A 12,952-nucleotide genomic window follows, 5' to 3' on the forward strand; every position below is an offset into this window, starting at 1 on the left:
CTATAGCTGACATTGCAATACACACTTCCAAAGCTATGGCCTGGCACAGGTAGAAGATATGAGATCTCACATAGTTTCTCTCTCAGGCTTATCAGGCCACCATGGGAGAGCAGTAGACAAGAGATACATTATTCTTTATCTCAAAAGACCTATAAACACCATTTTGATGAATCAAAAAGGACTCTTTGCCTTAAAATGTAAAATGAAACACAAATGTATTGATACATAGAAGACTGCTTTGTTACTGTCAGTGGTCAGGGAGGCTCTGAGAATTCCCAATTCTCCTTCTAAGTGACTTTTGGGAAGAACAAAAGTCAGATGTTCAGATGTCTTTGCTAAGGACAGGCAATTTTCTTCATGTCATGCAAGTCTTCTAAACCTTTAATTTACAAGCAGATCTTTTGAAGTTATTCTTCTACGCTAAAGAGTGTCATATGACCCAAATAGAAGCACACTGTGGCTTTCTGGTTTATTTCACCCAATAGAGGACTTGCTCTAGATACTAAAGCAAGGCACGAGGCTTTCTATTTTTTATATTTTCCATATTTTAGTTGAGAAGACATTTTCACCTTATCAAAAATTTTCAGCTATAACATGCTTGCTGGTTTACTTTTTATATATCTGCATTTTAGCAGATGTTCAGATGACTTGACAAGCACTTTTCATATTTAATGATTGGTCTTACAACTTGACCATCCATAAATTACTCTCCTAGACATACCCCTGTTCTGTGAAATAAAATAATAAGGTTTTCCAAGAAGAGTTAATCATACCATTTCATCAACAAAAAAAGCAGACATATTTCTAAGGCCCTTCAATCATTACTATGGACCATACCAAAAACACATTATTTTATAAATAGGTGGGAAGAGATTTAACATTACAGGGTGAGGTTTTGTTTGGGAGCATTCTTTTAACTATTAACAATCATGGCGCACATTGTGGGCACAAAGTTTTACTTCAATTAAAAAAAAAAATTGACCTGAATGTGAGTGGCTTTGGGCAGGACATGCGCTTTTTAGTACTTTGCTGTCCCTTTCACTAGTCCTGACCTGCACATTGATATCACTTTGTGGTTTTGGACTCTATGTTTCAGGAGATAGTCTTCCTGATTTATGAAATAAGTATAATAACTTTTTATTCCCTTTTACTAAAAGCTGGAAGAAAAGAGATAAAATCTTTGGTTTATGTGTATGGTTTTCTTATCTATACATAAATAACACTGCCCTGTAGGAGACTACAGAAACTTATTTTTTCAGTTGTCTTTCTCATTTACTGAGTAGAATTTTTGTTGCTTTTTTTCTGGAAATAGCTCCATTTGAACAAAAATTCCTGGAAAATGAACAAGTCCTTCAAAGAAGCAGACAAAAGGACCTACAGTCTAACACTGCCCAGTTTCTAGTAACAGGAAATTTTGTTATGTTAGGGTTATGTTTAAGGAGAAAAGACAAAGGGTAAAATGGTCTTATTCTCACTGGCTTTATTTTGCCCAGAAAAAACAAAACAAGATCAAATACTAGAGAGGGTGCTTTCTTGAAAGCTGGTTGCAGTAATGTGCTTTGCACTAGAGGTGACTTTTGGCAACGCTTGGAAGTCCCCTTTTTCTGTCCCCAAATATATTTAGCTTCTTTTTTTCATGCCATAGCGGAAGACTGCACTAATTAAAGGGGTAGTGGTAAAACCTGGTTGAAATCTGCTGCTCTTTGTATTATTCTTAGATCATGGGACAAATTCCCAGTTGGAAGACTGATTTCTTTGTTTGTAACCATGAACTTAAGTCTTCCTTCAGAGCTGGAGCACTGACCCCATAATGGAGAATAAAGAAAAAAAAAGTCTCTGTAACTTAAAAAGTTAACCCTCAACTAGCTACCATTCTCACTGAAGAAACTTTGGCTGTGTGTGTGCAAGAGAGGAAGTCTATTCCAAAGTAATTTAATACATACAAAACAATTTTAAGTCCTCCAATAACCACACTCTATTTGGAACAGCTAAGTGACCATGAAGGGTTTCCCTCGTAGCTTAGTTGGTAAAGACTCTACCTGCAGTGCAGGAGACCCGGGTTTGATTGCAACCCACTCCAGTGTTCTTGCCTGGAGAATCCCATGGACAGAGGAGTCTGGCAGGCTACAGTCCATGGGGTCGCAAGAGTCGGGCACGACTTCACGACTAAACCATCACCACCACCAATTGACCATGAAAAATGATAATTACAAAACTGAGCTCACCCTGTTTCAACTTTACACTGGGAGAAAGGTCACTTGAGACTGAATAGGCCATTTCAGAACGGGCATTGTGACAGAAAGAGAGCTAACCTATTTGGAGCTGCACGAGAATCTTGCACTGGGTTTTGCTCGCTCTAAGTGACCAATTAAGCTGATGCTCCTAGTGGACTAGGTCACAGCAAGAAAGGGGTAGAAGCAAACGGAGCATCTCCCTCACTGTCATGAACCCAGAGAGTAAAAAGAGTGAGGAAATGCTCTTTTGTCCACAGATTTACAAACAAATACAAAAAGAAAATAAATAATATTCCAAGACAGTACAAATGCAAATACCGTTCCCTTGTGTCAATTACATAAAGCATGCCTACATATATAGAATGGTAATTCTTCTTCATTCACAGACAGGACATATGGCAGTGCACTATTCAAAATGCTTTGATAATCCTAATTTTTGTTTCTGGTGCTGAGAGATTATGAAAGGAACTGCATTTGCAATTTATTAAATATTTCCAGGAACAAACAGTTCACTTTGTTTGGGACTTGTGGTTTTGAGTAATTAATCATCCATGGCACAAGCACCAGTGAGGAGATACCCGTTGGTACCACTGGTCCCATTGGTGGTGGTCGCAGTATGGGGGTTCTTTCCTGGAGGTTCCGAGTCCTCCTCATCTGAGCTAGACTCAATATCACTTCGATCATCCTTGGACACCTGTGGAACACAAGAAGGTGAGTGCAACCGGCTCTGAAGAAATCATAAAGGTATAGCATGCTCAGAAGTACATGCACTCATACATAAAGGAAAACATCTAAGTATTTAAAAAATCAAACAGGATAGGAGCACTGCCAGAGTAATAAGTTCCTCTTCATTGGAGATAGAGCAAAGTCAGTGATCAAGGAATGTAAGTGGACTTAGGCATCACAGGGGGTTAGCCTTGCTGACTTCCTTAAGTTACCTTTGGATATTTAGAATGTACTAGACCATGAACCCCACTCTTACTGCAAAGTAGCACACCATACTACTAGAATGGCACTATATGAATTTGGTACAAATGGAACTATTTATTCTTTGATGATCACATTCTCTTTGAGAATTCTTTAGAGTCAGCTCTCAATTAATTACACTAATGGAGATATTTACTAGCTCTGATCATTAAAACATCATTCTTATTTGGCTTTTAAATGTATTTAAAACTCCAGTTTTAAACTGGAGAAAACTCCAGTTTCAAAGAGTGATTAATTTACATTTGCATGCTACCTTCAAAAAAAGGAACAATTTAGAGTATCTTAAAATAATGCACAGGAATATAAAGCCCATGACCCATGGCTAAGATGAATTTTTCTGTCTTAGGTAAGCAGCAATGCCAGTATGATTTAATTTGTCTTTCTGTCTGCTAGAATTAAGTATAAATTTTGTTTTATATACAACATAACAACTAATGGCAGCAGGAGGTATTTGGGGTACTTGCTGGGTAAGGAATAGTTTAAAATATTTCCCAAGAAAAATTTAGTGACTGGATCATCATGAATTGAATCCCATCATTCCAGAGTTCTTCCATCCTCCATTCAGACTCATCAAGTCATGAGGATGACTTGGCATCAGGATATAAGTCTATACATTTCCATAAATAATGAAAAAAAACCATATGGTCTCATAAGGAGGTAACGTAGGAAGAAATTAAGGAAATACGCTACTGCTTTTAAATTAAAATAGTTTGTACCTCCTACTTTATGCCTACAAACATAGTGAACATTTATCCCAACAGGCCTTAACACCCCTGGGTAACTGAGTGGCATGAACTTCTTTTCTAAGGGGGGTGGCAATAGGGACCTGATGGTTTGTTTGGCTTCACAGAATGTTTCCCAATCTAGTCCCTTTTGATTCTCTAAGAGGTGGATTGAAAAGCTGGCAGAGTCTCCTGGGAAGCATTTCAGAACGAACTGAGGGATTTCCCACATCTCATTCTGCCTGTGTCACTGCTACCCTCCAACTGGAGAACCCTGGAATCCACTGCACTCCCAACCTGAGAAGCCCCCATTCCTGCAGGACAATATCACCTCTATCAGGTGGGGTGGGGATGGGAGAAGGTGAGAACTGAGGACTGCTGCTCCAGCCTAAGCAGAGATGATTGAGTAAATATGTAAAAATGGATCTCACTCTAATGGCCCTTGAGATGAGACTTAGCTCACAAGGACCATCTCCAAGAAGATTTAGATACTGAAACACCAAAAGGACTAGATTATAAGGATACTTTAACTTAAAAATAAAAGATGGCTCACAAAGACAGCATTAGAATAAAAGCTCCACTACATTTAGCAATCCATTAGTCATAAATTAAGCTGCTAATGGGAAAGAAAACTCCAGTTTCAAAGAGTGATTCATTTACATTTGCATGCTTAGTAAGATTATTTTTAATTGCATTTGGAAAAAAATTTATACTTAAGTTACCTTCAAAAAAAGGAACAATTTAGAGTATCTTAAAATAATGCACAGGAATATAAAGCCCATGACCCATGGCTAAGATGAATTTTACTGTCTTAGGTAAGCAGCAATGCCAGTTAAGATATTTTGAAGCCTGAGATCTGGAATTAAATTGATTGCTTCCTTGAAAAGTTGAAGGAGTAAGCTGGAGAGAAGACAATATACCTGGTAGAAATAGTGCAATAAGGACACAAATTATCTAATCTATGGCCCCCTTGCATTTTCAGTTACTGTTATCATTGACAGTATTGTGCAATTTGTATGCAAATGAGGACAGGAGAGTTTTTTTTGTTGTTGTTTTTATTTGTTAGTAGAAATACATGCTCATTTTAGAGTAGGAGGTCATAGAGAAAAAGGTAAACTTTTGCTTCTAAAAAATTCATTACTCTAATTATTTTGGATTTGCATAGATGATGCCAAGTATAGGCGTCATACTATGTGACTCGATGCCCCGAGCCCTCATGACAGGTGCTTATGGAGGACAAAGTGGTCAGGTGCTGTCCTGCAGCCCAGGGCAGTCTTGGCAAAGAGCTGCTGCTCAGACCTCCCTGCTGGACCATGCTGATCCTCTCCTCAACTTAGTTCTGCTTCTCCTACTTCCCTTTGGTCTATTTCTGTTTTTCAGCCAATGTTGAACACCAGTGAAAGAAATCCACTTCTTTCTCTATTGGATCATGCAAAATTTAGCAGAATGCAGGCTCACACAAAAGGGAACTAACTGAGTTGTCCCTAGCATCCCTCACAGCTGGTGGGAGCCACACCTTGGTTAGAGCCTCTAGGCAGTGTCAACAGATTAGACAGAACAATATGCATGGAAACAAAAGCACCAGAGTGTTGCTCCAAAAGGCTAATGTGGAAGCCAGGATGGAGAGAGAGAGGGGTGAGAAACTTACATGTAAGGGGTTCCACTTCCCAGACTTCCAGGTGGGCAGAAGGAAGAGAACAAACAATGAAAGTAAGAAAATGTTGCAGAGAATGTTCCAGAAAAGTCACTGCTCTACACAGAGGGATTGAGGCCCAGGATGCTTTATCATGAGCCCTATTTTTAACCAAAGAGATTTAACTAAATATTTACTGGCAAGTTATAAATGGTCAGAATGCATCAAGTAACACTTCTTATAAAAGAGTAATTAAATTTCTGTTTAATATAAGTATAATCAGAGAAGGACCAAAGGAGATAGAGAAAAGGAGAGCAGGAACACAGTAAATAACATATCTCAATGAATCTAAAATTATGAATACAGATCATTCAGCAAAGCAATGTAGATCACTCAGCAAAGCAATACTACATGTAAAAAAATCACTAAGAGAAAATGAAAATTTGTATTATGTTTCCAAGAGGTTATGCTAAACTTTGAAGGAGAAAAAGCAGTTTTGATGAAATTCTAAATAATAAATAATGTTCTTGGTGATTCAGAAGAACCCCAAACCATAATTTTCTGTGACATATTAGAAAGGGCGAGTGTTATCTTACCTTGCCTTTTGAAATAGCTTTGCAAGCTATTTTTATGATCAAGTAAGACCAGAAGCAGTTCAAGCCTTGTATTACCAACAGCAGTAGGTTAAAAACCCACCAGGAAGGGTAAGGTCCAACAATCTCCCAACTTTCAAATAATGTGGTATTTAACACCCTAAGGAAAAGGAGAAAGTAATCATTGAACACAACTTTTCACTGCCTTCAAAGGAACTCTAGTTACTGCAAAGAAGCATAAAGCCAGTGATACCCACTGGCTGCTCCCTTGCAAGGATGGTCAGAAAGCTAAGTGCTTCACCCAAGAGTCATCACCTGGATGATTCCACCAGTGGCATCACATCCCTTGGGATTCTAGCTTGAATAGTGTACTTAGGTTCCCCTTCACTTTGGTTTTCATTTCTTCCATTAATTTTCATCACCATTTTTGATTGATTCCATTTCTCATTACCTGTTAAAAGGCCTGTACTGTCCTTGTTGCTTTGGGTCTTTAAGTAAGTGTGAGGAACATCATTTAGTAACATTACATTGCAAGAGAAAAAGAGCAATTAATTTCAGAAACACCAGTGAAGTGTAAACTATATGCCTAGCATAGTGAGAGTTGGCATATACATAAGACCTAACCCCTGTCCTCAAGTGGTTTATAGCCTCAAAGGAGAGCCTTAATTTCGGGCTGGGTCCTTATTTTGTAAGCCTTTTCCTGGTAAAGAACTGGCAACTGAAAGGTATTATATGGAAGTGATGTCTTGAGATGAGTGTTGGAAGGATTTTTTTTTACTTATTAGAATACACCAAGTATACTTAGTTTTAAGAGTATGTACTTAAGGCAGGCAGAAGTATTTGAAGTAAGTGCTTCTCTCTGTTATCCACCATCAGGACAAGGACGCAGCAGCCACGTGGGGCAGATAAAGGATGCAGGATGGCTGGTCTCAGTGCGTCACACTCATCCCTGCTGTGTCTATTCTTAAGCCATCGGAAGGTGATTTTTGCCTTCCGGACTCGTGGTGCTGCCACAGAGAAGCTCAGCAGTCACACGATTTTGGAATTATTCCACTTCCTTGCCTTCCTCCTCAACTGAGTGCTGGGCTGGTTTGGAGATCTCAGTGGGTTAACAAAACTCATCTAAGTGTATTTCCACCAACTGTCACTGCAATGCTTTGCCGGGACCCTCCAGGAGAGGTTAGGTGGACAGCACTTGTTTACTAAGGGAGAAGGATGGAAAACTCTTGAATGCAAGACCACTCATGCAAGAACAGAAGGCACATATACAGAACATTTTAATATAAGAGTGTGATGAGTGCTTTGAAAAAAGTTAAGAAAAGTACTTAGTAAATTCATAAAAGGAAAAACTAACTGAGTTAAGAGATAAAGAAAAAAAGGAGAATGAATACTAGAAAAACAGGTCTATGTCCAGTTCAGGTAACCTGCATTCACAGACCAGAATGAGACAGAGTGTGACTCTCATCCTGCCATGCTAGTTACCTCTCAAGAACAATGCTCAACACACGTGAATGTTAAAATCCTAAAATTGATAGTATGGGATTTAATTTGACAATTCATTAAGAGTATATTGCTCTATGATATAATAGTAGTATTCATTCTGGTGGAAGAGAACCAACATTAGGAAATCTATTAATAAAATTATCACACATCCATAGGCCAAATCGGTACAAACCTAATTATTTCAACTGCACTAAAAGACATTTGGCAATTTTCAATTCCCCATTGCTGATGTGTAAAAACTGGAACTCAAAGTACTTAATATGATATTTATTCAATTCAACTTAGCAGTGGTCATAATACCAGAGTTATTGACTTTATAATCAGGAACAGTCAGCATCACCATTATTATTTAACCCTATTCTGGAGGTTCCAGCTATAAAGTATGGTAGAAATAATAGGCATTAAAATAATTAATATAATAGGCATTAAATTTCTATAACTATAACAGCAAACAATGAAAATTTCCAATAACGGAGTAGTTAAAAATTATAAGGAAATTCTAGAAATTATTAAGTCACTCAAAGTGGTAAATATGTTTCAAGACTTTCTTTTGATAGATAAAAATCATAATATCCCAACTCCATAAGATAAATATATATTTGCATATACACACAGAGAAAATGAAGAGAATTATAATTCATTGGAAGATATTAATCAAAGCCATGTTGGACTTTCTTTGGTGGACCGGGGAATTTTGCATTTTCTTTAAAAAATTTATTTATTTATTTTTGGCTGTGCTGGGCCTTTGTTGCTGCTCGGGTTTTTCTCTAATGATGCAAGCAAGGGCTACTCCCTAGTTGCAGCGTGAGGGCTCCTCTTGTTGCAGAGCCTGGGCGTGATTGCATGCCGGCTTCAGTAGTTGCTGCACGTGGGCTCAGGAACTGCAGTTCCTGAGCTCTAGAGCACAGGCTCAGTAATTGTGGCGCACGGGCTTAGTAGCTCTTCGGCCTGTGGGATCTTCCTGGATCAGAGATTGAACCCATGTCTCCTACATTGGCAGGTGGATTCCTTACCACTGAGCCACCAGGAAACCCTGTATTTTCTTCTTTACATTCTTCACTTTTCCAAATCCATCACAAATAATTAGGAAAAAAAACACAAGTTTTTTGTAAAAAGGAATAAGTTAGGATAATGCCTGTATTCCCAAGAGGCAGCCATCTCTTTATACACCAGGTTGTGGGCCCCAGGACAACTGGTCTAAACAAAGTTCAGCTCCTGGACAGTGAGAGAGGACTCCTACATCTCATTTTTTTCTATCTCCAGCACCTTGCAAAATACTGGGAAGTAATTTGCTCGCTGGACCTGCTGGCTGATAGACCGTGTGTTAGTTCAGTAATCAAATAAATAGATATGCTCAAGACAGCTCTGGAATAATCACAATAGTTTTATTTCAGAACCAGCTCTGCTTCTTGACATGTTAAACATGTTGACCTTCAGAGGGAATTTAGTTTCATTTGAACAAAAAGAGGTCTTGTAGAAATGGCAACAATGACTGTGTGATACTATGCATTATAAATTAGCCTTTGCTAAATTATGGGTTTGAGAGCCTTTCTCACCATTACAGTTTGTTTGGCTTATTATGAACAGGGTGTCATGCAGTCGCTGGTGACATGATATCCACATTAATTTTGGAAATGCTGCATCAGAATTCATAGGCTTTGCCATGACAGTCAGTGGCATCTCTGAGATTCCGCTCAGAAGTAATGGATTTCTTTGAAAATTGACTTGGCTGCCTGCAGAGATACTTGGGAAAATACAATCAGTGCACCAAATGGATATATCTCTCAGTGAGAAGCTGGGGAAGAAAAACAATATATGAGGAATTGGGACTAGATATTATGCCACCTGGATTCTGAAAAACAGTAAACCCAGGAAACAGAGCCTCTGTTTAGCCACGGAATGTTTCTCATGAGAAAACTGTCCCTTTTGGGGCAAACTATTAAAATGGTGATTATAGGATTTTGCCCTTTCCCAGAGGTTAGGGTTAGGAGTGTCTATTTAATGATGTCATTACAAATCTACGGTGACAGGGCTCTGAAAGCGGTTATATCTGAGGGAGGGCTGATGGAGGGAAAGGAGGGAGGTGGCTGGGATGCTGGAAACATTCTTGATCTTGATGCAGGTGGTAATTGTGAAGATTATTTACAGGCAAATTTTTACAAATGTAAAAATGTATCAAGTTATATATTGAAGATCTATGTAGTACATTGTGAACATTATATCTCCATCAACTAAAACAGAAAAAAGTACTCTGTGGGCCAAACACTGCCGATTTGCAACCTCTGGGTTGCATAGTTACTATAATATCAGTATTTCTACCCGCCACCCACCCCACCCCCCCCAACCACCACACACACCCTTCACCACCACCTAATATAAATTCAAGGTATGGCTTATGAGAAAACAGGTTTTTTTCCTTCCCCCCAAATAGCCCACAGCATCAAACCTCCTGTTGCTCTAATCAAGTGATGGAGAGTTTGGAGACACCAGGGACCAGAAAAGACCATTTTCCTTTTCATTAAGGTTAGGCTCACTTAACCACTAGATGGCGCATCACTCATGTACAAAGTGTGCTCAAGGAGGTCTGTTCTGCCAGAACCTTGAGCCGTAGTCTGGGTCCCAGGAAAAAAAAATCACTCCATCATCAGGTAACACCTTCCTAAGAATCTCGCCAAACAATGGAATCAAGAGTCCCAGTCCCATCTGTGCTTCCTTCTTCCTGCATAATTCCCACTAGAAATGATGCCTGCAGGGCAAAGCTCCAAGCAGTTCACTGGTGACGTGAAGACGCACAAATTGCCACCCCAATAGTTTAGCTCTGATGGGGTATTTTAATTGCTTTTTAATGAATCATGAGAATTTAGTTTGACTGTGACCTATAGTTACTTTTGCTCATGCTTTCCTTTTATGGATTCTTCATATTTGATTATTTCAGAAATATGTATATACAGGCTACGTGGGGATTGTGGGGGAGGAGAATATATACATTGTACAGAAAATTTTACCTTTTTTTTTTAAAGCAAAGCAAACTCAGAGTAGTCTCATTTTAATCCTATATTTAAGGGCTTACTCATTTATATTCTAAACCATCAGTGTGACTTCTGCTTTCCCCTTAAACCTCAGAATTCCAAAATTTCCTACTGTCAGAGAGCACAGTGTCGAAAGATCTCCACTGATATCTCATTCAGAAAAGCTATAACCAGTGCCTTTCCCCCATTCTTATCATGACTGCCAACTCAAGAGTTTAGGTTTATATGCAAAGTTATGCAAAGTTAGATAAACATCCTTACTTTCCACTCCATGTATCTTATTACTTTTAAAATACCCCACTGATTTAGAGGCAGGACCACATATTAATGGTTGGAATATTAAAGATGGCAGAGGCCCGAGTTCTTTCACTATATGAGTGAAGTTATAGGTGGGTGATTATGATGAGGCCATGGTAAGTAACCATAAGCTTTGCCTGCTCCCCTTCCCCTTCTACCTCCACCTAAGAGCTCCATCTGAGCCTTGGGTTGTGTGTTTCTAGAGTGGTCTATATAAAAACCACAATAATTAGATCCATCTAAAGGGCTTCCCAGGTGGCACTAGTGGTAAAGAACCTGCCTGCCAACGCAGGAGATGTAAGAGATGCGGGTTCGATCCCTGGGTCGGGAAGGTCCCTTGGAGGAGGGCATGGCAACCCACTCTAGCATTCTTGCCTGGAGAATCCCACGGACAGAGGAGCCAAGCGGGCTACAGTCCAGAGGGTTGCAAAGAGCCAGACACCACTGAAGCAACATAGCATGCACACATACACTCAAATATCCAAAGAGAGTCAAGACTGCTTCTCAGGGAGAAGCAGGTTCAGGGCCTCACGCTGGGGATTGCTGCATGATGCCAGTGGGGGTAGACTAGAAAGGGAAACTTGTTTTAGAGTCAGAATTAAGGTGTTCTTTAGAGCTTTTGAATGGTCTTTGACTTTGCTTTTTCAGAGAGACTGCAGTATATTTCAGGATGTGTGCTTCTCTGGCATTTATTTTAATTCGACCTACATGAAACATAAATGAAAAGTAGATTCTACCTGAAACTTATCCATAATCTACTGGCATGTTTTGCTCATTTTAAAGTAGATGCTAGTAGAAAAGCATTTATAATGTACTCTCAACAGAAACCATGAACACGATACCTGAAAAAGGAGTCGGGTAATTAATTCACTGTGATAAGAAATACTCTTTGTCCTGGGTTTCCTAAGGCAATAAAAACCCCAGGCCTAAAGAACAACTTGGTCAATTTGTTGGGTAGTCAAGGCTGCTACATGACTGAAAAACTCACTCTCAATTTTCTTTTAACAAGATGGCCCCACCCACAGCTTGAGTTTCTCCACAGCACTGGTGTGGGTCAGCAAGATCTCTTTTAGGAGGACAGCTTCTGGGTAGCTCGCAGCTTGGGTGCCTAATTATCTCAAATAATAGATACACGAAGTCTGTAGCAGACATAGGAGTGATTTCTCTATCTTTGACAGGAAGCGAAACTTGAACATCTGTCTTTCCTCTAGCAATGGGCATATCAGTTCTGTCATATTCTATCCAAGTAAGATATGGGATCAATTCGTTTATTTTTATTTTTAGGTCATAGGCTGGTCAAACTTAGACACTGATCCCTTATAACACAGCAAGCTTGTCTCTGGTGACTTCCTTGCCAAGGTGGATGTTTTTCTCAAAATTAGTCACTGCCCTCTTGCTGCCCCATTTGCTGTCTGTCAGCCTAAGTTCCCAACCCCTTCACTGCCTGGTCTGCCTTTCTGTATTCCTGACCTACCAACCTGAGTTTCTCTATCCTAGAACATGTCCATCAAGCTGTATCTTGATTCTTACATGCCTGCTTTCAACCCTCTACCTACCTCTTAGTTACCTGCTGCTGCTGCTGCTAAGTCGCTTCAGTCGTGTCTGACTCTGTGCGACCCCGTAGACGGCAGCCTAACAGACTCCTCTGTCCCTGGGATTCTCCAGGCAAAAATACTGGAGTGGGTTGCCATTTCCTTCTCCAATGCATGAAAGCGAAAGTGAAAGTGAAGTTGCTCAGTCGTGTCCGACTCTTAGTGACCCCATGGACTGTAGCCTACCAGGCTCCTCTGTCCATGGGATTTTCCAGGCAAGAGTACTGGAGTGGGTTTGACCCTACAACAGAATTCTCTGGTTCTCAATAACTGTTCTTTATTAAATAGTATGTGTTGAGCACTGGCCCAAACATGATAAATACATGCACTGTGCTTAGTTGCTCAGTTGTGTCTCACTCTTT

General features: G+C 39.6%; 1 protein-coding gene across 1 annotated transcript in view; it reads right to left on the reverse strand.

Annotated features, from left to right (window-relative positions):
• Positions 1-2,455: 2,455 nt before the first annotated feature.
• CERS6 (ceramide synthase 6) overlaps positions 2,456-12,952 on the reverse strand; it is a 344,488-nt gene continuing 333,991 nt past the window's right edge. The window contains exons 9-10 of the mRNA XM_055572345.1: positions 6,173-6,329; positions 2,456-2,928 (exon numbers count right to left, since the gene is read on the reverse strand). Of these exons, the coding sequence (XP_055428320.1) occupies positions 2,776-2,928; positions 6,173-6,329 (310 nt within the window). The 3' untranslated portion in view covers positions 2,456-2,775. The remainder of the gene's footprint in view (positions 2,929-6,172; positions 6,330-12,952) is intronic.

Source organism: Bubalus kerabau, chromosome 3 (assembly GCF_029407905.1).
Source record: "Bubalus kerabau isolate K-KA32 ecotype Philippines breed swamp buffalo chromosome 3, PCC_UOA_SB_1v2, whole genome shotgun sequence".
NCBI classification, from domain to species: Eukaryota; Metazoa; Chordata; class Mammalia; order Artiodactyla; family Bovidae; genus Bubalus; species Bubalus kerabau.